Genomic DNA, 23319 nt, shown 5'->3' on the forward strand with positions numbered 1-23319 from the left:
GCTATGGTTTTTGAGCGGCCGTTTTTGGCAGGTTCCAAGCGCGGCTTTCTTTCCCAGTTACTCCGGGGCTTTGGTTTAAGGTAGTGCTGCTTTATGCCGCCCCTCCTCCTCCTGCTGCAAGCGACAGGTGCCTCAGAAGCTCAGCGGGCAGCTCAGGGGAGACAATGACCACAATGACTTCACTCCCCAGGACTGCCACCACCGCCTAAGCCCTCCTGGAAGCAGAGCAGGAGCCCCGAAATGTCTCTCCTTTCCAGTCATCGCTGCCCACTGGCCCGATTCCCCGATGCAATTTGTGGAGCCACTTGCCCTCATGAAAACGCGGGGGGGGGGGCATTTTCAGGCTTTCAATGCCTATGGCTATAGGTAGGAAGACGGGGGCATCTTGGAGTGAAGCCTTCAGTGCCAATTCCCCCTTCTGCCCCCATGAAAATCACCCCCTACCCCACTCACTCCAGTTAAATGTGTGTAGGGTGATAAGAGTTAGTTTTAAATGGATAGTGAGGCTTATTTGCCAGACTCCCAGCTGGCAAAACACAATTTTTCACCAACTGGAAGGGGAGTGTGTGTGTCAGAGAGGGGGGGGAGAGAAAGAAAGAAAGAGAAAGAAGGAAAGAAGGAAGAAAGAGGGAGAGAAAAGAAAAGAAAAGAAAAGAAAGAAAGAAAAGAAAGAAAGAAAGAAAGAAAGAAAGAAGAAAGAAAGAAAGAAAGAAAGAAAGAAAGAAGAAAGAAAGAAAACTTAGGATCACAATTGAGCCCAAAATTTTGGTTGCTAAGAAAGAGTGTTGTTAAGTGAGTTTCACCACATTTTATAAGTTGGCCATGCCCACCCAGTCACACAACCACCAAGCCACTCCCAGCCAGTCACTGTAAAAAAATTTGAAACCCACCACAGATAGGTAGGGACAAGTTAGATATATTAATAGAGGGTTTTCACTAGAAATCTTTCAACATGAAAGTCTCCTGGCTCATCGTCATAAGAAAAAAAATTCAGTTTGTTGTGAGTAAAGCACTTACGAAGAAATGTACAAAATGTTAGGAGAACTTCATTAAACCAAACAATTTTATCAGTCTAATACTTTCTTCATTTTTATTGTTTGATTTTATTGTCTGCATAATGAGGTAGTTAAAACATAAACTTGAAGTAGAGCTATATTTAAATGATTGATTAATTTATATGCTAGCCAGTTGTTTTCAGCTCTTAGTGATCACTTAGATAAATATTTTATCTATTACAATCTACCCTTAACCTGGAGTTTCAGTGAGACTTTCAACTGAATCCATCCACATTGCTACTGGTCATTGTCTTCTCTTTCCTTCCACTTTTCCCAGCATTAGAGGCTTTATCAGAGACCTAGGTCTTCATACAATGTGTCCAAAGAAGGATAATTTGAACCTGGACATTCATGCCCAGAATGCTTAAAAAAACATGTAATAGAAAAAAGTAAAAAAAATCCAATGTCTGAAGCACAAGCATTTATTTGGATATCAATTTGTTAGGCCTTGCCATAATTTACAAACAGTAGAACAAAACTTTGCTATATTTAGAGAGATAGATGGACTTTTAGCAGAGTGTAAACATTTTAAATAAAATAACTTTGAGCATTCAGAAATCATTCTTAATAACAGGAATATAAGGGAGAGATTAAGTAGTCATAAAGAGTTGACCATAAAGAGGAACAGGTAGAATTTTTATGGTTGCCCTCCATGGCTGATGTTGGAAGGGCATTTAAACGGCTTTATGTACTAGGGCAGATAGCTGGAGGCGTTAAAGAAGTATAGGGTCCTTGACTAAGGATGGTTGATCCTAGCTAATGGCACCCAGGACTACCAAAATTGCCCTAAACAGTGAGGTCATGTTGAGTAATTGCCTGACAATTACTTTGCTTAATGACAGAAATTCCAGTGTCAATTAGGATTGTTAAGCAAACTAAAATTAGGGTCATTAAGCAAGCTACTTTACTAAAAGATAAAATAGATGTCATATTTTGCCCGGTGTGGATGAACCATCAATCTAAAATAGGACATTCTCTTAACCAGGAAAATAACCATTTCCTGGATACTTCGAGATAGCACTTGGAGAAAATGGGCATTAGTGCCAGGTGTGTAAGAATAGAAATGGCAATATGAGCCTGGTGGAAAAAGTTCAAATGTATACATGGAAATGTTTGGGGGTGGGTAGCAACCAGCACACTTTTAAAGTATATGTGACAAGACTGACTGAATATAACATTAAGCTTAAAGCAATCAGTTTGAACCTTAAATCTTTCTTATAAAAATGAAGAATGAATCTGACTAGTTAGTTGTTTAGATGACATGATCAGATATATTATATGTTTTAAAAGGGATAAATTATAAAAGGAAGGCAGTTTAGGATATGGATTCATGAAGATTTTGTCCAAGTTATGGTTTTTGCTTAAATAGTTAGGCTAATAAAGGCTAAGACTGGCCCATATATATATATATATATGCATTCTGGGCCATTCTTTCCCCTCATCACCTGACCTTTGGCAACAATGAAATAAAATATTTTTATGACAGTTCAATTTAAGAGTATGTACCAATTGAACCATAATCCCTTACTGCCTTCTTAATATAGACCTTCAAAAGTTACTTGTATATGGTTCTCTTATGTTTGCATTATTTATTTATTTATTAAGTGAGTTTGGTATAGTGATTTAAGGCACAAGCTTTAAAAAGTGGAAAACATCTGCCTTAGGTTCAAATCGAGCTGGGTGACTTTGGGCCAGTTACTCCAGGAAAAAAGCAGTGGCAAAACACTGAAAATCTTGCCAAGAAAACTGCAAGCACTAGTCTAGGCAGATACTAATTGTCAAGACTGACTTGAAGCTTCTGACAACTCCTCCATCAGTAAGCATTTCTATGAGAAAGACATTCAAGGTACTGTTCCTCAGAATAATGAATTTGAGGAACAAAAAGTTATGTAAGAGAAGTGCCTTCTTTAACAGATACCATCTTGTTACGTCTTGTTCTAGATGGCAATATTATGGTTTTTTTTCTTCTTTCTTGTTTCTTATGCTTATACTGCCCTAGATCTCAAACAGTCACTTCCTGTACTGTTGCAGAGAACTGGCAGTGTTTGTGTCGGTGGTAGTTTGGGCAGGGTTGCCTGTGTTGTGATGACTGTGATGAATGCTGAGGGAGCAGAGGGAAGAAGCTTGGCAGGCTGCTGTCAGAGCCTGCTGTGCACATGCAAGATTGGCTGTATTAAAGCAGCTGTGAATTCATGGAGAGAAGCCAGACGGCTTGGAAACAGCTATTCACCACTTAACCCATAGCCATGGGAGTTAATTTAGAGAAATGATAAATAAGACAAGATGCTACTATCCCTGAACCCACCCACCCCTCCTTCCTGCTTCATACTTTCTTCCTGGCCACTCTAGGTCCTTCAGAACCTCTTAGAATACAGGGTCACAATGTTGAAGAAACTGTAGGTACCATATTCTAATTTATAAATGGGAATTCTTTGGCTAAAGATTTTTTTTAACAAAACTCCAGCACCTGTAAGATCATGAATACACAATCCTGTAACTCTTATAATTCTTACCTTTTAAGTTGAATTTTTAAGCTTGAAACCGAGCAATTCCAGAAAGTATTCTAATATCATGTACAGAAATAATTTCAGAAAAAATGATTTTGGAACAAAAATGTTAAGGAACTTACAAGCATGCATATGATGATTTACACCGGAATTATGTAGAACTTTTATAAGGGCTAAATAGAAGCTCCCAACATGACTGTAATAGTAGTAGTAAAAGTTTAAATAAGTTGGAAAAATGACACCAAGGAAACTTTCTTTATTTTGGGGTGGAAATATATCAACTTTTTAAGATAAAAATTAACATAAACTGATATTTAAAAATCCTATTAGCTTTACGGGGAAAAGTAAATATTAAAATGAATATCATTTCCAGCTTGATGCATTGACTTAAAGGATTCATATGCTAATATCTGTAAGTTATTTTTAGCTTTAGCTTTAGCTTTTATTGAACTTGTATGGTGCCCTATTCCCCGAGGGGACTCAGGGCGGCTAACAAACTAAATAGGGGAAAGGGGAAATACAAAAAACGAAAAGACAGACAAATACAAACAGATTAAAAACTCATCAACAGCCGCAACAATTCGAGTGGGGCTGGGAACTCATCAGCCCCAGGCCTGCCGGAACAGCCAGGTTTTTTGCGGAAAGCCTGAAGGGTGGCGAGGGTCCGGATCTCCACGGGGAGATCGTTCCAGAGGGCCGGAGCAGCCACAGAGAAGGCCCTCCCCCGGGGGGTTCGACAAACAACACTGGCTAGTTGATGGAATCCGGAGGAGGCCTAATCTGTGGGATCTAATCGGTCCTGAGGAGGTAATTGGCAGAAGGCGGTCTCTCAAGTACCCAGGTCCGATACCATGTAGGGCTTTAAAAGTAATGACTAGCACTTTGAAGCGCATCCGGAGTCCAATAGGCAGCCAGTGCAGCTCGCGGAGGATAGGTGTGACATGGGTGTACCGAGGTGCACCCACAATCGCTCGCGTGGCTGCATTCTGGACAAGCTGCAGTCTCCGAATGCTCTTCAAAGGCTGCCCCATGTAGAGCGCATTACAGTAGTCCAGTCTTTAGCAGCTCGCTATTTTTAAAAAAATGTGAAAAACTACACTTTAGGCTTTCTTCCAAATTCTGTTCCTCATAAGATGTGGTGGGTAACTTTCTGACTTTCAGTTTTATCACTAACATGTATTTTGACTTCAATTCTCTATTGAACACAAGAAATCAAGTAATAAATCACTAGGAGAAGAATTACTGCTTAAGACATAATGGTAGGGGCTTGGTTTCATTTTTACTAGTAGTTCTCTTGAATTTACTTCATAAAAGATGTTTTCATTTTTTCTGTTTCAAATTTCTGTTTATGCTTATGATATTATAATGTACATTTTCTTTATTTTAATTCAGATAGCATTCTTAATTGCATTCATTCAGTTAAAATTGTGACTGATGTTTTGAATATAAATACAACACTGCAAAATATATATCTAATTCTTAGCCTATAATTGCACAAATTGTGAAGTTCTGTTGAAGACATCTGTATTTTATTGACTTGAAGTATGAAGTCTTTGGTAATAATTTACGAGTAGCATAAAATGCATATGATATTTGGAGCTATTAGGATGAAAGTATAATTTCATTTATTATTCATATGAGTTACACCTTGGGATAATTCATATTTGAAAATTGCAGTAAACCTTTCTGATTGATTGTAGTCAAAGGCAGATTGACATATTAAAATATTAGATCAGTCTAATTGCCAAGCATTTAGTTATTATAAGAGGAATTTAGATTGCATAAATTGCAACATGGCAGTGTATTCATTAAAATATATCTTGGTTTTACAATTTGGTCCAGGTGCCTAAATTATTTTAGTTTTAAAATGAGATTTGAATTTTTCCAACTATAGTGTATTTTTAATAAAGCAAAGTATTATTTATTTACTAAACTTATAAGCTGCTCGTGTCACCTACAGGTGATTTGACTCTTAAGTGGCTTATATTTGTTAAGATATATATTAGTTATTTGCAAAACCTGTGAATTAAAAAATTACAATATCTCACATTAAATAGCATAATAGCAGCATCATGATACGTGCCCCCTATCATGTATAACATGCATTTATATCCCTCTAGGTATTCATATAACATTCTGCAGATGCCTACATTGTATGATTTTTTTATGAAGATGAAACTTACTCAACTAAAAGTCCCGTCCCCCCCACATTTATTGGGCATGCAAGAGAATATTTAAAAAGAGTTTGTAGTCATTTTTTCTTTGTTGGAAATTTAAAATGGGTAACCTATAGACTTCTAAAGACCATCTCACGCACTTGTCACTTTATCAGGGCACCTACAGTGAAAAACACAAGCTATAGAATAGCATGCATGACCAAGCAAACCACCAGTTTCATATGTGTGCAATGTATGTGATGTGTTAAAAGGGATGGGCTTATTGCCTAGTTGCACAATCCATTTTGATGCCACTACTTTAGATGCACCTGTACCTGTTCTTTCATTAAGTTGCTTGCTGTTTGATTGTTTGTCTGAGCAAACCCCAACTTCCTTCTAGCACTGATGTTACCTAATTGGGCAATGAAGTTATGCAACAACCAAAGTCCCCATGGTTTAATTATGTATTAAAAAGTGTTCTATATTTTTAAAAACACAGAAATATAAAGATGTTTTCATTTTTTCTGTTTCAAATTTCTGTTTATGCTTATGATATTATAATGTACATTTTCTTTATTTTAATTCAGATAGCATTCTTAATTGCATTCATTCAGTTAAAATTGTGACTGATGTTTTGAATATAAATACAACACTGCAAAATATATATCTAATTCTTAGCCTATAATTGCACAAATTGTGAAGTTCTGTTGAAGACATCTGTATTTTATTGACTTGAAGTATGAAGTCTTTGGTAATAATTTACGAGTAGCATAAAAGCACAAAATGTTTATTTGCTCAGCATATGAAACAGTTTGCAGTTAGGGTTAGGGTTTTGTGAAGGAAAACAAAGTTGTTACTTTGTCCTACCAATGTGATTTCATTCAAGACAAAGATCCTAATTGTTCTAAAATAATGGGATAGAGAGCCCATTTAATTGAGGGAAATTAAATAAAACGTGGAATAGGCAATAGATTGAAGAAGCATCAGAAGAGAACAAATGTGGACTAGGTGTTTTCTCAACAATGCTCTTATCAATTAAGGCAAAGTAAGAATTTAAACAAAGTAAGTACCTTAAAAAGTGAAAAGTGCCACTTCCTCTGCTCAGTTAGGAATTTAAAGCAATAACTATATTTATTTAAATTTATGATTAGTCAGGTGCCATCAGCATAACATCAATGTGGAGTGGACAACACCTGGGCTGTGCTTGGGAAGTTAATATATAGCCCATAATTAATCCTGAGTTTTTGAATTACTGCTCTCACATACATAGTTCTTTATTGTAATTAATTATTTGTTGTAGTTAACCTCACAACAATGAGGTTGCTGTGGACACTGCTATGAAGTAGTTTGAAAGTAGAAGCAAAGATTATACTACAGTGATTTAATCAGGCTTCTGAAGTAGATTGTATCTGTTCCCCACATTGGTTTCAATCCCTTAGGAAAAGTACTTTCGCTTGAAAGACGTCTTCTCCATGAAACAGATCCTCCAGGCATCTGCTGTTTCTAACTTTTTACTCTTAAAACTTTTATCCTTGAAATGACTGTTGCGGTACAGTTTATATGACAGGTAGAAAATGTAAAGAAAATATTTTGAATATTGATTGATTTTTATCCCCCAGTTAATAATTGCAAATACCTGTCTGTACAGTTATAAATAGCCTTTGAGTTCCCACTGTAATGGAGTCTCTCCCTCATGGTCATAAAGTGGATTGGTCATATGTCTAACCCAGTTTTATGACCTTTTTGTGGCACTCATTAAACGAACTGATAGTTTGCTATGATGCAGTTTTGCCAAAAACTGGAAGCAAATGCAGATTTTTAAGAAAACCATCATAAAACATGTTCATATGGCTACGAGGTGCTACAAATGGCCATAAATGCGGCCTGGTTGCTGAGTGCTCAAAGTGTGATCATATCGTAGGCAATGATCATTAGAAGTTTGCTTCCAGGTTGTAAGTTCTCCTCCATGTTGTCCTGTCATAACTTCAAATGTTCAGTAAGTGATTGGTTGTAAGTTGAAGACTATCTGTAGTTGGTTAACAAATCTTTGCTTCATTTTACAAAAACCTGCCTGGGTAAGGAATTGTTTTGAATATGAATCGGGATTTCTGTTAGCAATCAGCTAGCTCTTCTACAAGATATATTCTGGTTTGACAGTAAACATGAGTTCTGTGTGCCTTAGTGTATAGTCATGCTGGCCACATGACCATGGAAATGTCTTTAGACAATGCTTTTTCCCTTGGCTAAGAAACGGGAGATGAGCACCATGCCCCTCTCCCCCAAGTCAGATACAACTAGACAGGGGAACCTTAATCTTTATGAAAAGTATATGGGTGCCCTTGTAAACCACAAATTAAACAAGTAAGTAGTCTAATGCAGTTGTTAAAGGGCAAATATTATTTTGGGATGCAACAAGTTAATGGCAACAGAGGTATAAGGTCCAGATCACAGGAAGTAATTGTTCCATTCTATCCTGTTCTGGTTAGATTCTGTTTGAAGTAGTGTGTTCAATTGTGGTCACCACATTCAAAAAGGACAATAACATTGGAGCAAATTCAGAGCAGTACTAATGTAGACGCTAAGAAGGATAATGTTGCAGAGATAAGCTGACTGTTGGCAAGGCAATGAGGCTACTTTTAGTCCAGAATTTCCAGGTAATATTTGAAAGCAGTTCAGACAGATATTTATCTAATTCATTGAATTATAAAAAGAAAATGCTGAAAGTATAGAAAAATTAAACTTGCAAGACTCTGTTATAGCCAATCTCAAATAAAAGTTGCTGTAGACATCCTGTAGGGTTGATTTCATGGTCTGGTATATCTAGTGGAGCTGAAAACATTAGATAGTGAAAGGTTTGAAACCCAGCCCTTTGAGGAATGATGAAAAGATCTAGTATTTTTAGCTCACAGAAGAGAAAGTTGATACTCTTAAAATATCTGAAGAGCTGTCACAGAGGAGAAGAAATTAACTTATTCCCTATTGTTCCAGAGGGTAATAGATTGGGTTAAAACTAAAGGAAGGAACTTCTGGGTTGATATCAGGAGGACCGTCCCGTCTGTACAAACTGCCAACCAGGGGAACAAGCTGTTACATGATTTGGCAAGTTCTCCTTCACTACCAGTCTCCAAGAAGTCATGTGTGATTGTATATACCTCAGTAATATCTGCTGTCAAATATTTTCACAAACAAAAAAGTTCCAAACAGTATTTTCATGAAATAAAGATTTTTGAGCCCAGTCATTTTAGTAGAACACTTCATAACATTTCCAGTTCTGTTATATCCTTAAAAATCTGGTGATCAGAATGTAGACAAGAAAGAAACCATGACCTGAATCAAAGACTTTATGAATTTTGTTTTCTTACTCTTGGATAATAGGTTACTAGCTGCCACATAGCAGCTTACTTCTTATAGTGATGATGACTGGCCAATGTTATGTCTTTTGTTTGCAGAAATTCTAAAAAAGCCTTTCCAAATTGTAGTTTTTTAGTTGCTCTCAGTTTTAAGTGTCATTATTGTTATAACAATTATAGAAAATTACAGAAAGTGGCGTTCAGTATCAGTACCAGTTGGAGAGTGGTAGAGACATGACTTCTAATTATGACACTCTGAATGTATTGTTTGTCTTAACTTTGCTCTGATTGACAGACTTTCAGCTTTTAAATTTAAGGAAGAAGGATTTATTCTGATTGATTATAGTTAAATGAGACATTACTAACTCTATTCTTGGTTGTTCAACAAAATAGCTGTGTCCATGTAATGAAATAATGAAATAACTTTGAAAACATCATGGTGTACAGAGTATGCATTAGCCCACAGAGTACATCTTCATATCTCCATATTTTAAATGAAATTATTACATTCATATATTTTTGAGAAATGTATGAGTGTTCTTCAAAACAAGCATGGGCTAGAATTCTATTTTAAATATGAGGGATGTTCAATATTTTGGTGAATGTAGTGTTTAAAAATTTTAGACATTATATTTCTGCTAATTAAAATTAAGCATTGCTTACTTTGATAAAACACTTCTTTTATTGATATTTTTTTCACCAGTTGCCCATTTGTTTTAATAAAGCCACCGACAATGAATATTCCTTTTTTATTTCCTCCCATCTTATAGGAAACCTAGGATAAATTCTCAGCTTGTAGCACAACAAGTTGCTCAGCAATATGCTACACCACCACCTCCTAAAAAGGAGAAGAAAGAAAAGGTGGAAAAGCAAGAAGAGAAAAAAACAGACAAAGAAAAAGAAGTTAGTCAAAGTGTTATAAAGAAGAATACCAACAAGAAGACTAAGTATGTTTCTGGATCACCCATTAAAAGTTGTGCTGACAAACTAATTTGTAGCTGTAACTCTTATGCATTTGCATATCTGTTTTCCCAGTCTTGAAATTCCAGACAGCTTGATATTTTTTGAAGAATTCTTAATCCTAATTTGCAATGGTTTCTAAATTGTGATCCCACAGTAATTCTCTCCTTCCCTTTGTCAACTCTACCACTTACTGTATATACTCGAGTATAAGCCTAGTTTTTCAGCCCACTTTTTGGGCTGAAAAAAGCCGCCTCGGCTTATACTCGAGTCAGTGAAAAATTTGCCCGAAATGGAGGAGAAAAAGGGGCGGGGCCATGCCGCTGGGTGACACTCGTGAATGGCCCAGTGCCCCTGTGAGTTTCCCCTCCCTCTGTGTCAGTTTGCTGCGCAGCGCGCACCGCACCATCCCCCCTCCTCACGTTCTAATGTAATGCAGGGCTGTCTTACGATTCCCCTTCCTCCCCCTCCTGCTGCTCTGCAACGATGTCCCACCTCCTCCTTGTTATGGCAAGCAGCCACATAGCGATGTCCCACCTCCTCTGGTACAGTGATCCAATGATAGGAATCACTGTGCCGTGTGTCATAGGAAGCGGGACATCGCTCCCGCGGCTGCACGGGACATCATCATCACAGCGGGACATCAGCATCATGAGGTGAGTGAAGTATTTCATTGAATACACCGCTAGTTTACTGTTTTTCTTTGAAATAAATATTCAAAAACATTATTGGTATCTATTTTTATTTTTGAAATTTACCGGTAGCTGCTGCATTTCCCACCCTAGGCTTATACTCGAGTCAATAACTTTTCCAGTTTTTTGTGGTAAAATTAGGTGCCTCGGCTTATATTCGGGTCGGCCTATACTCGAGTATATACGGTAATTCAAGTTACATGTTTTTTTCCTGGATGCTGCCCTCATTTTACAGTTACATGCCATGTTAAATTTCCCCATAATAGAAAGAAATACAATTCTTGTTAAAAACATTAGAATGAATTTATTTTATTTTCTTCTCCACATGACTTTATTGATCTACTCTCATGGATTTCATAGATGAATAATGCATAAAACCTGCATTAATTATATAAAGATGTATCTTTTTATGTATGTGTATACACACACATATATGTATGTATATATGCATATGTATGTATGTAGATGTAGTTGTCTGTGTATGTATGTATATACGTAGATACACATACACACACACAAAAAAGGTTTACCTTTAGGTTACCAATTATCCCAGTTTCAGGAATGATATTCCCAGAATACCAGTATATTTATAATGTATTGTTAACTTTTCTTTTTCAGGCCAAAGTCAGATATTGTGAAAGATCCTCCTAGTGAAGCAAACAGTATACAATCTGGAAATACAACAAAGACCAGTGACTCAAATCACACCTCAAGGTAACTTTTTAATATAAAGAATTGCTCAGTTATAAGGTTATGGAAGTACAGGAACTTTTATTTAGTTTTTTTCCCCTGCAGACCATCCTTTAATTTACCATTTTGAGGCTTGTGATAATATTTGTGATAATACTTCAAATCTTATTTGAAGTGTTTCTGTTTCATTCTATTTCATTTCACACTTAGAATATATAATAAATTAAAATATGAAATATTAACTTGTGCTAAATCGTAAGTGAGCATTTTGTAACTATTGCATAATCATCAGGGATGACCTGACCTTTCAATTGCAATAAACCAGATTATCTTTTAGAGCATTATGTGGATAACCTGTCCAAGTCTACATTGTTGATCCACATCAAAGTCTAACTTAATACCTAATTTGTAGTTCCTGGGATTTAGAGATTGCTAGCCAGATTAATAATGACTTTGTTATTACAAGATCAGCCATCCTATAAATTTTGATGAGTTCTTTGATACATATCCCATTGGATATTATTGGTTTCTTAGCATAATGAGAAAAGGTAGTCCCATTTTTTTAAATTTGGGTTGAATGCCTATGTATAAACATGGTATGTAAATAAAGTTCATATATTTGTTTAATTCCATTCCTTCTTTAGTAACTTAGAGTAGGAGCTAATCCACTGTAGGCTGAGGTGGCTAAAGACTCTTATTCTAGTATTACATCCTTGATAAGGAAAGAAAATCCATTATTCACTGTAATACAGCTAGTCCACAATTTACAGCAGTTCATGTAGTGATTGTTCAAAGTTACAACAGCACTGAAAAAAGTGACTTGCGACTGTTTTTCACACTTACAACCATTGCAGCATCCCCATAGTCACATGATCAAAATTCAAATACTTGGCAACTGACACTTATTTATGATGGTTGCACTGTGTCATGTGATCACCTTTTGTGAATTTCTGACAAGCAAAGTCAATAAGGAAGCCAAATTCACTTAACAACCGTGTTATTAACAATTGCAATATTCACTTTAACAACTGTGGCAAGAAAGGTGAAGAAAAACAGAACAGAAATTTTTGTTTCAATTGTAAGTTGATATATATATATATATATATATATATATATATATATATATATGTGTGTGTGTGTGTGTGTGTGTGTGTGTGTGTATATATTTAAAGTATATACATACATACATACATACATACATACATACATATAACATTTGCTTACTACAAAAAAGAATAGTGCAATCATTTTCTTATTTGTTCTTATTTGGAAAATAGAGAAAGAAAATAAAGGCAATTGTATCATAATTTAATTTGGAAGAGAAGTTACAAAATACGTGTTACAAAGATTTTGTATAAAACAGCTATTAGTGTCATTTAAATATCTAAATTCATTATGAAACAAGTATATAGTAGCCGACCAAAATAGTAACATCTTACGTAATTTAAAGGCTTATTTCAGTTGATAAACTAAATTTCCAGTACCTAATTTCTTCAGGAGGAACTGCCATTGCAGTTTGCCTTTCAGGGAAACCCCTGCGCTAACAATTGTACAATTTCATTATATAGAATGAAAATATTTTAGCATTATGCAGGACTGGATGTTCCTTTTGTTTATAATCTTTTAATTCAGTTCTGTGCAACTCATCAAGTACTGCAAATCTTTATTCGATTTAAGGAGAGGTGGAATAGTCTTTGCATTCTTTCTCTGTCATTTTTCTGCCTTTGTGACACAATTTTTAGATATTCTATCTACTTAAGCCTGCAGTAAATGCACCCCTCCTTTAGCTCTCCCTGTTGCCTTAAGGATTGCTGCTAAACTACCTAGACAGTTTAGAGGCTGATACTGAACTATTCAAGCCCTGGCTTGAAATTCTATCTCTCCCATAAAATGAAAGCAGACTTTCTTCAGCCAGCATTTCCATCAGGTCTAAATTTCTCAAAATCAAAACAAATATACAGCTATTTGGATTTTCTGAAGCATCACAACTAGATTGAAACTGTCTGTTGTAACGACTCTGAAAACAAAGATGGATGATAGAAGATTTGAGAATACAAAATCCATAAATGTTTTGGCAAAAAAATTGTAGTTGAAATAAGAGAAATAGGCAAGCAAGGTTTAGAACAATACAAGCAGAATTGTTTTCTTTGCTGCCATTTTGTTACCTTTAAAAGTTACTAGCCAACCTGGCTCTTGTTGGGGAATTCTTTCAGAGATACTTCCTTACCTAAACAGAGGAATAGAATGGCCAAAAAAGCAATGGCAGCAGGAAAGATCTCTGACTTCCTGCCAGGTTTCCCTTGTATTTCCTTGTAGGAATCTGATAGGGAGTAGATTCCATTCCATTCCAGCAGGCAGCTAAATGGCTTCTGCTGTTTAGGGAAGGGAATGAGAAAGTGCAAGAGTGGCTGGAAAACTATCCCAGAATGTTGCAAATGAAGATCAGGTGACCACAAGTGCAGTCAGTGGTGTATTAACCATTAAGCAGACTAAGTACGTGCTTAGGGCACCACAAAGTTGAGAAAGGAAAAAAAAACAAGATTTGTACAGTATGTACAAAGGATGGGGGCACCAAGATTTGTCAGTGCTTAGGACATCAGTGAGCTTTCACCTGCCACTGGGTGCAGTATGAGCCGGTAGCATTGAAGCAGCCATAGGTTTTCCAAATTTAATTCCCTAGGAGTCATTGGTCCCACATTTTGGATCATTTTGTAAGTTAGCCCATTTGAACTGCTTTGGTTCAAAAATTGTTGCCCTATGATGTACAATTTTGCCCAGTTAAAGATCATGACAACACAAATATATAGATAGGCTTGAGATATTTTTAGATTGTCCTGTCAATTTGTAGTCTGCTCTAGTGTTACTGCTAGAATTATTAAAAATGAAACTTTGTTCATTCCACAGTATGAAGGAATTGGTTAATTTGAAATGTTTTGTTTGAGAGCTAAGTGAATAATTTGGGAAGAACCATCTAATAATATTTACTTAGGCTCAGTAGAGCAAGATGGGATTTGGGAGACTAACCCTTTGAATCAAATCATCAGTTGCATCCAATTAATATCAGCACTTTATAGAACTTAGACTTATATAATTCTTCACAGTGCTTTACAGCCCTCTTTAAGCGGTTTACAAAGTCAGCATATGCCCCCTTAACAATCTGGATCCTCATTTTACTGACCTCAGAAGAATGGAAAGCTGACTCAACCTTGAGCCAGTGAGAATTGAACTGCTGGCAGTCGGCAGAATTAGCCTGAAATACTGCATTCCCCATTGTGTTGACGGGAGAGTCCAGGATGGGTTATTCTAGCCTGTTAACTCGTTGACTGAATTGAAAGTCTGAAGACACACCTCCCTGATAACGGTCCTCAGTCTTTCAATTCAGTCTCAGCTCGCAGGACGTAGACTTGAGCTCAGGGCTTTGAGTTATCAATGTTTTGATAGTGTAATTTAGGTTTTTCTCTGGATTAGCACTAGATAGGTGTAGAGAAATTGGAGTAAATTGTTGGAGCTGTGGAGTGTGTTTTTGTACTCATTGGAGCCTGCTAAGGTCTTATTTTTACTGCCTCAGCAGAACGCTTCAATTGCACTACTATTTAAAGCCGCTGTCAGTTGTGGCGTGGCTTCAAAGGCTACCAATGATTCCAGCAATTGAGGCAAGTGACTTCGGAGCTCCTTTCTATACGGACTGGCTTGGAAAAATAGAGTTTGTTGGCATTCCTTGAAGGCTATGGAGGTCTTTTTGCTGCCTCAGCAGCAGACACGGCGGTTTTGCATGCTTCAATTATGCCCACCATTTTCAAGTCGCTGTCAGTTGCGGCTCAGATTTAATGACTGCCTGGCGATCCCTGCAATTGCGGCCAGTGGCTCCGTAGCTCCATTCTATAGCAGAGCAAAGATAACAGATTGGGAAGCCACAGCCACTGCACCACCATGGCTCTTAATCCAGTGATTCCGTGGGTTTTGTACATAATTTAATTTAATAAATTATGTACCACTTGACTTTTAGCAGATCTGGGCTGATTTAATTTACATTAGTTTGATCAACTCAAATCAAAGCTAGTTCAGTGTAGTGGTTAAGATCCACTGTCTGAAATCTACGGTGCACAAACAGCTATCTCCCAATTTCTCTTTCTATAGTATCTTAAACCTTAAGGTGTTGCTATGACTTCTTCTCAAACTTCTTTTATCTCTTCAACCAGCTCTTCCCTATTGATTACAAATATGAGTAGAGAATCTAGGATTAAAAACAGGACTAGGAAAACAGTCAGCAAGATACAGAGTAATTTCAAGATCTTCCTCTTGTTGGCACAGTTGTTTTTCTAACAGATTATTTGGTAGTTGAAATTTCCCGTTATTATTGTACGTCTCCTTTTGAGATTCTGTAACTTGCCCAGGTTTGCCCATGTTCCTCCTTGATAGTCTGTAGCACACCATCACAATAATATCTTTTGTTTCCCCTTCCTACGGTTCTTACCCAAATGCTTTTGTCAGGAACCTTATGCTCCAATTTCTGGCTCTCAGTATATGTGTGCATTTCTTTCATACGTAATGTCACTTCTAGTCTGCTTTTGTTTGGCCCATTCCTGTTGAGTTAGTTTTATTTATACTTATGAGTATTATCCCAGTTTCATAATTCTTGTTTTCCCCTGAATTATGCTACTAGATTATTGCTTCATCCTCCTAGACAGTTTATCACAGTGCCTTGGAGGTGCTCTTGATCTTTGCAAATAGGTTGGAATAGCCACTTAACAGGAGGGGGTTTATTCAGTGGCTTCAGAAAGGCATAGACTCATTAAACATCATGTTAATAAGCCTCTGCTTAAGTGGTGAATACCTCCCTATATTGTCTTAGTAATATATCTAAATTATAATATCCCCTTGTGCATTAATATTGCAATTGACTATTATGAATTTGTGTTTGGGTCTCTGATTTTGCTATAAGAATGGAACTGCATTAGTTCACAGTGGCCTCTGAATCACACTTTGTTTTCAAGCATTTTTCTTTCTGGTGAGATTCAGGTTATATGACAGAATATAGATTGAAGGCTGATTTTTAACAATGAAACAGCCAATGAAACAACATGAAACCTGTCAAGAGAGGCACTGTAGGACTTTGATTTCTTTGATTATCTTTGCTCTTTCAGCAGCATAGAGAATTCTCAGATTTCATTAAATAATTGGTGAATGTTTTGCCATGGGTTGGGTTAAGCTTGCCCTGAAATAAATGCCTCATGGTTCTGTGTGCTCCCTAGATTTACCTTTGTTGCTTCATTAATTTTGGCTGTATTGGACTAATACTCAATAGACCCTGCACAAAGTTTTTTGAACCGTAATTTGAAATTTTACCATTCATATATGATGACAGCAGCATATAAAGTGTATATCAAAATACACTCAACAATTTATTATATAATTATATAAATTAATTGTTCAACTGGTTGCCAGTTTCTTCTAAACATTTGTTTACTTGTTTAACTCGTAACCTTTGAACATTTCTAAGTACAGTAACATTTTCTCTGAAAAAAAAATAAGAAAATTGTGATTGGCCTATGCAACTAACATGCGGTGGACTCGGTATAGAAAAACAACCTTTCTTCTAAGTTTTCCATTCATCCCATTTGTTATGTTATAAACTAACAGAAAAATCAAAGTTCATCTGATCACTGCCACCAAATTATTTCAGGTGTTACTTCATTAATGTGGAAAATGAGAACTAATGTCCACATTCCTTGCTTCCTGGCAAAAGAATATTGAGCTTGACCTTTTGCTAGCTCAAGTGGATCATGAGTTGTATCTCACTCTGTCAACTCTGTAAAATACTTTTGCAACTATCTGAATAAATAATAGTTGCTTTGAGCATTTTAATTTTTAAAGCTTTGTTTCTGAAATAAGCCTTTACTGTCTCTTATTTTGTTTGTTAAAAGGAGCCATTCATGTTTGCTCAAAATCTTCCTTGTTTTTTTCCCCTTTCTGACATGATAATGGAGAGTTTGTTTAATTTCCCAAATAATGAACAATATCACTTTGTAAAGTTGTGAACTGAATGTTTTTCCATATGTGAATGTGAGCCAATGCTTTATTAATCGGTTTAATTGCTTTACATCACAGCACAAATCTAAGATTGCACTATTCTAATGCCTTTTTAAAAAATTGTGCAGTTCTGTTGGGCAATATTTGTATTTCGTAGCTTGTATTCAGCAGTGCATTCAGAAAAGAGACTTATAAGCCATTTTTAGAAGGTCATGTGGGGTTTTTCTCCTATGCATTCCAGCAGTTGGGAAAGATGCCAAATTTTACTGGCATTCATACATTTGCAACAATTTAGAACCTGACCCTTTACATTGCCATATGTAGATGCTTTTTTTGTCCTACAAAATTGCACTTTCAGGGGCTTAAGAGGCTGAAGGATTTCAAGCACAGAATTTTTGTATTCCAAAAGGGACTCTCAAAAGTTTCCTTGATACCTTTGTATCTTTAGCATATTACTATACTTCTGGCTGAATGCAACAGAGAATAATTTCCTACGACTCCAGAGCTCAAAAATTGATTCCCAAAGTATATTTACCCATTGGGAATTGAAAATGCTGCTATTATAGACTTTTTAGACTAAGCGTTTAAAGACAGCAAAAGATCAGATGTTGCAGGGACTGGGAGGGATAAACAGTGTTTGTTTCTTTTCCTTTTTTAATGTAGAACATCTGCAGTTTTTAGAATTCTTATGTGTAAGCTGAATAAAAGTATCTTAGCAGAAGGCTCATCTATTATTTATATTCCAAGTTGCTTCTGTTGTTATCATTGTTGCTGCTGCTATTACTACTCTTTTATTGTTGTTGTTGTAGACCCAGACTGAAAAATGTGGACAGAAGTACCGCTCAGCAGCTGGCAGTCACAGTAGGGAATGTCACAGTAATTATCACAGACTTTAAAGAAAAGACTCGTTCTTCCTCCACATCTTCATCCACAGTGACCTCCAGTGCTGGATCTGAACAGCAAAATCAGAGTAGTTCGGGCTCCGAGAGCACAGACAAGGGCTCATCCCGCTCTTCTACGCCAAAGGGCGACATATCGGCAGTCAACGATGAATCTTTCTAAGAATTGCACATGGAATTGTGGGAAACTTATGAAATCAGGGTATGAAATTCAAATATTCCACCTGTCCACCAGGACAACCTGAGAAAGCTGCCAGTGCCACCTCCTCTTCCTTTTCTCCTTGTGCTTCAACATGCTTTTTGGATATCCTTCCCTTAATTGATGACACCTGGACGCTTTGGTCTCACTGTGGGCATCTGGCTACCAAGGAATTTCGCACCCTGAGAATTACTTTCTGATGTTTATGTATTCCATTGTTTTATATGATTTTCCTAACAATCATTTATAGTTGGATGTGCTCCTGACTCTACTTTTTTATAAATCTGCTGTGCACAGTTTTTCCATGAATCTTACCACCAATTTTATTTTTGTTTTGGGTGAGGGAATGTGATGTATGGGTAAGGGCGGGCTTATAGGAGGCTTTTTATTTATTGTATTCACAAACTTCATTCTCTCTTGTTTGTTCAGCATATTTTTTGAGTTCAAATCTCCCTCTTCCAGTTATACTGTGTACTATCAGTTTTGATATAAATTATATATATATAAATATATAAATATATATATAAATAAAGTATATATAGGGTTATTTGAAACCAATACATGGAAACGCTGGTGCTTGAAACACTGTGAAGCTAAGCAATTTAAGATCTGGGACAGCAAGTGCCGTTTGGCAAGTGCTGAAACCCAACCGGAACCAGTCTTAGATCAACAAAGTGTTCCCAGAGGTTCTAACAGAAACAGGACCTGGTTTTTCTCTTGTGCTTTGGCTGAAGAGTACTGGACAAAAATAGATATCTATTTTCTTATTTTCTGTTCTTTTTGAAATCCAAAAGGTGCTCCAAGTCATTGCATTTCCAGTTAAAGTATCGGAAAACAATACATTTCTAGCCCTTTCCTACCTGTGTACCAATTTTAAAAACAATGAACAACTCCAGTTTCAAAATGCTTAGTATTAATGTCCCTGATGACTGCACATTAACACTGCCTATTTTGAATAACAAATCTCATTCTCTTATTGTCCAGATTTATATTGGTGATGGGAAAAGATTTTTGAATATCAGTGGGGAAATGTCAGACAGCTTTTATAATAGAAGGCAGTCCAAGGCCTTAATAATAAGTGCTCCCCTTATAATAACATGAACCGAGATCTATTGTCACATGAATTGTTTTCAGTTCAAATCTTCTATATGTGACTCTGCTTTTTTGTTAGTAATTTAATTCATTTAATTCCATTTCCTTAGGATTATCAGTGCTTAGACATGTCTCTCTACCATAACTTGGTCTGAGAGCAAAAGTTGTAAAGACATTTTTGTACTAATAAGGGAGCATCAGAATGGCAAATAACTTCCATTTTTGTTTCGAAAACTGTTCTGAGATTGTTTACTTACAGATCCAAACTCTATTGCAGTTTTATCTAGCCGGTATGTTTTTCTGCTTAAAACACTAGAAAGAAGATGGAACACTTAAAAAAAAAATCTTCAAACTCTTATTGTGTGCTTTTTAGGTGACCCAGAGTGCTTTGCTATACTTTCAGTAACCATTTTTTAGTTTTGTCACAATGATTTCCATGTAGGTTTTCTCAAGGGGCACTCAGCAGAACTTGGTGCTAGACAATTACTGTACTCATTTCTTGTTTGAATAATATAAATTATTTCTGTTCTAGAGAGGCATGAAATGGTTGTGTTTTATCAGTTTAAAGCCACAAACACAAACTTATTTTATATCAGTCTGAAAATTTTAACCTATGCTTAACTGAATAAAGTAATTCTGCTCAAAGAGGTAGAGTAGCAGAGCAGTGCCTTTGCAGCTGCATCTATTTTGATGAGTTTCTCATTCAGTTGTTCTTATATCCTTTTTTTTTGAAAACTTATTTTTAAATTATTTATTGAAAAATAAAAAAGAACCAAAGGAAAAACAGATGTTTCTTAAGCTCTGATAATACAATATTATCGTAGTTTTTAATAGTCCACATCAATCCACATTTTAACATTGGTAAACATTCCTTTTACAAGTTTGACTATTCCTTTAAAGGATCTCAGGGAGGGTAAATTGGTCAGCCATAATTTATTTTTGGAGAAAAAAAATAATTTTTAGAGATGTTTTCAACTTAGTCCCAGATATGTGTGATTTGCACAGATTTTTTAAAAAAGAAACTTACATCTAAATTAATTAGGCTTGTATGCATTTAGCTCCTTCCCAGCAAAGACCCAATCTCTGAGCATGTCTGCTGGAAGTTCACCAGTATATACAAATGGTGTGCTTCCCTCTGTGGCTTGCTAGAATACGGCCTTGGTTGAAGTGGGGGGAGAGCAGTGTGCGTGTTTAAGAAAACCAGTTACAGCAGATACCACCCTCCAATCATTGCTGCTCCATTCATTTCCAAGGTGGCTTCTCATAGGCTGTCATTCCAGTGGGTAAGCAGCAGGGGTTAATGGGTTCTTCCTTATGAAACCTGTCCCTTAGGTTAGGGAATAAAAGCTTTAACCATAATGAGCTGCTCATTGGCTTACCAATTCAGTGAAATCCTCTTTGGGTTTTCTTTTTCCTTTTTTCCCCTATGTGTGCCTCTGTGCTATATTATCTTGTTAGAATAAAGTATGCAAATCCATCTTTGGCACAAGTGGAGTGATTGAAACTGCATTTGGCTGAAATTGTCAGCTAAGCATTCAAATTTTCTTGGGCCACATTTTTTACCATTGTGTTGTAACCAAGAAAACACCTTTAAAAAAAAAAAAAAGCATGAGATTTGAAAATTGGATTATCTTAACTTCCTTCATTTCATTTAACTATTCAGTAGTTGGAGAGCATGCTTTAAAATATTAGTGTATAAGAAGGGCCAGAAACGCTTTGTAGCCAGTGGCACAGAAAGCAGGTAAGGAAAAAGCACAGTGTTACATTTTCAAAGTTAAATTTTTACATACACATATGCACACCCATACACATCCATACACACAACAGGTTGCTTGACTTCCTCTGTTTGAATACTTTAAATATGTCATGCAAAGAGAACAATGAAAAGCAAAAATGTTTAAGATGGGCAGTTTTAATTGAAAGCATTTTGCTTCTTCAAAATCAGTTTCTATTTTAAAACTGGGCAGTGGCTATATTCATAGAAATACATCTGCCTTACCAGTACCATTTCCAGTCTACTTTTTAAAAACTGTTACCATAAATTATTGAAGTTATTACTTGCTGACTATATAACCTTTGCTTGTATGTAACTGAAAAAAAATGATTTGAGAGCCAACATTTACAATACGACAATGGAGCTGAACAGTTTTTAATGCGCAAGCAGTTCTGTTCTTGTGTATGACTTGTAACCTTAATTTACTGTGTAAAGATGGTTACATTATTTCTTTAGCTTTGTTTGTTTGGAGACAAATAGAGAATGCTTGTTTAAGTATGTCAAAACATAATTTTATCTTGTGAATTTTTATGTTAATGTATTATACGAGCTATATTTTTCATTTGCCCAGAAAGACAGCTTGTATAACGCTTTGGAAGTTTTCTGCTCTGTAAAGTCTTTAGAGCTGACAGTCCTGTTAGGTTTGTTTTTAATCTTCATGCTAAAAGTGTCAATGGTGATTTTGTGAACTGGTCAGAAAAATTCACAGGTCTTAAATGTTTTCGGGAAATTTATATTGGACACTGCTCTTTGTCTAGCAAATAAAAGATGTTAATATATTCCTGTTACCGGCATGTGCACGACTGTTATTAGAAGCCACTTTATCATTTTCTTGCTTTAAATAGAAATGTCTATTTATGAATTCTGCTTGTAGTTTTTTCACAAATAAAATAGTAACATTTAATTAAATCTGATTTTCTAGTTTTTGATGTTGAGGAAAGGGCCAAGTCAGTTTGCTGTGCTAGTATCTTTCTAGGTAAACTTTTAATTTTATTTTACATGTTTAACATGACATTTATATATGAACAGTATGCATGTTTTAGGGTACTGATGATCCAGATAAGCCATTTATATTAATACATTTTTTTCTTGCACTTGATCATATCCATGAAGTGCCAAGTTTGGAAATGTGTACTTTTTCATTCTTTCCAGCAAAATAATATCTTTTACTAATACTAATATATTGGGACATGTATTAACCAAACATGTTCCTTGTTGAATCTAATGTTCTAGCAGATTATTAATAGCCACAAGTTTCTATTGAAGTGGATATCCTTCTCAAGTTGTATAGAAAAAAATCATTACTGTCAAAGATTTGTGAAACCCTGTACCTAGAATGAAAAAATCATGAGGCACTTACATGTTCAATTGTTTAAATATATGTGGGATAAACTGATAAATTTAAATTTTTGTTCTTTGAAACAATGTATCTAGTTAGTTCAAACAGTAGAGACTCTAAGAATGAAGCTACAGACAATCTGGATCAGGGGTGTTAAACTGGCGGCCTACGGGCCAGATGCGCCACACACAGGCCACATCCACCCCAGCTCCGCCAAGGGGGAAAACATCATGATATGTCACGTGAAGGCAATGTGACACCGCAAGTTTGACACCCTTGGTCTAGATTGATTTGACCATTGTTTCTCCTGTATATCCTGTCAAAACTGCCAATTCAGACTTTGAACTCTTGGGGGAATTACTCTCTTTACAGGGGCAGAATTGTATAAAGTATAAATCATTAAACAATGAGTTTGTCATGTAGAAACATCATTGGGGATCTGAAGTTTGTTTCTGCTGAATTGTTCCAATGTACATGACGGTTTTCAGCTATTAAAGTAATTTGTGGAAATTTATGTAATTTTGAGCTTGGTTGTTTGCTTGCTGAAATTTTGTTACCTGACATCTTGAGTGGCAG

At 36.1% G+C, this 23319-nt stretch overlaps 1 protein-coding gene across 1 annotated transcript in view; it reads left to right on the plus strand.

The window, feature by feature from the left end:
- The window catches only part of RYBP (RING1 and YY1 binding protein), a 63619-nt gene extending 41306 nt beyond the window's left edge, over nt 1–22313 (plus strand). Inside the window, exons 3-5 of the mRNA XM_032209420.1 lie at nt 9839–10015; nt 11339–11434; nt 18250–22313. Coding sequence (XP_032065311.1) covers nt 9839–10015; nt 11339–11434; nt 18250–18502 — 526 coding nt within the window. The 3' untranslated portion in view covers nt 18503–22313. The remainder of the gene's footprint in view (nt 1–9838; nt 10016–11338; nt 11435–18249) is intronic.
- The last annotated feature ends 1006 nt before the right edge of the window (nt 22314–23319 follow it).

Source organism: Thamnophis elegans, chromosome 2 (assembly GCF_009769535.1).
Source record: "Thamnophis elegans isolate rThaEle1 chromosome 2, rThaEle1.pri, whole genome shotgun sequence".
Lineage (NCBI taxonomy): Eukaryota > Metazoa > Chordata > Lepidosauria > Squamata > Colubridae > Thamnophis > Thamnophis elegans.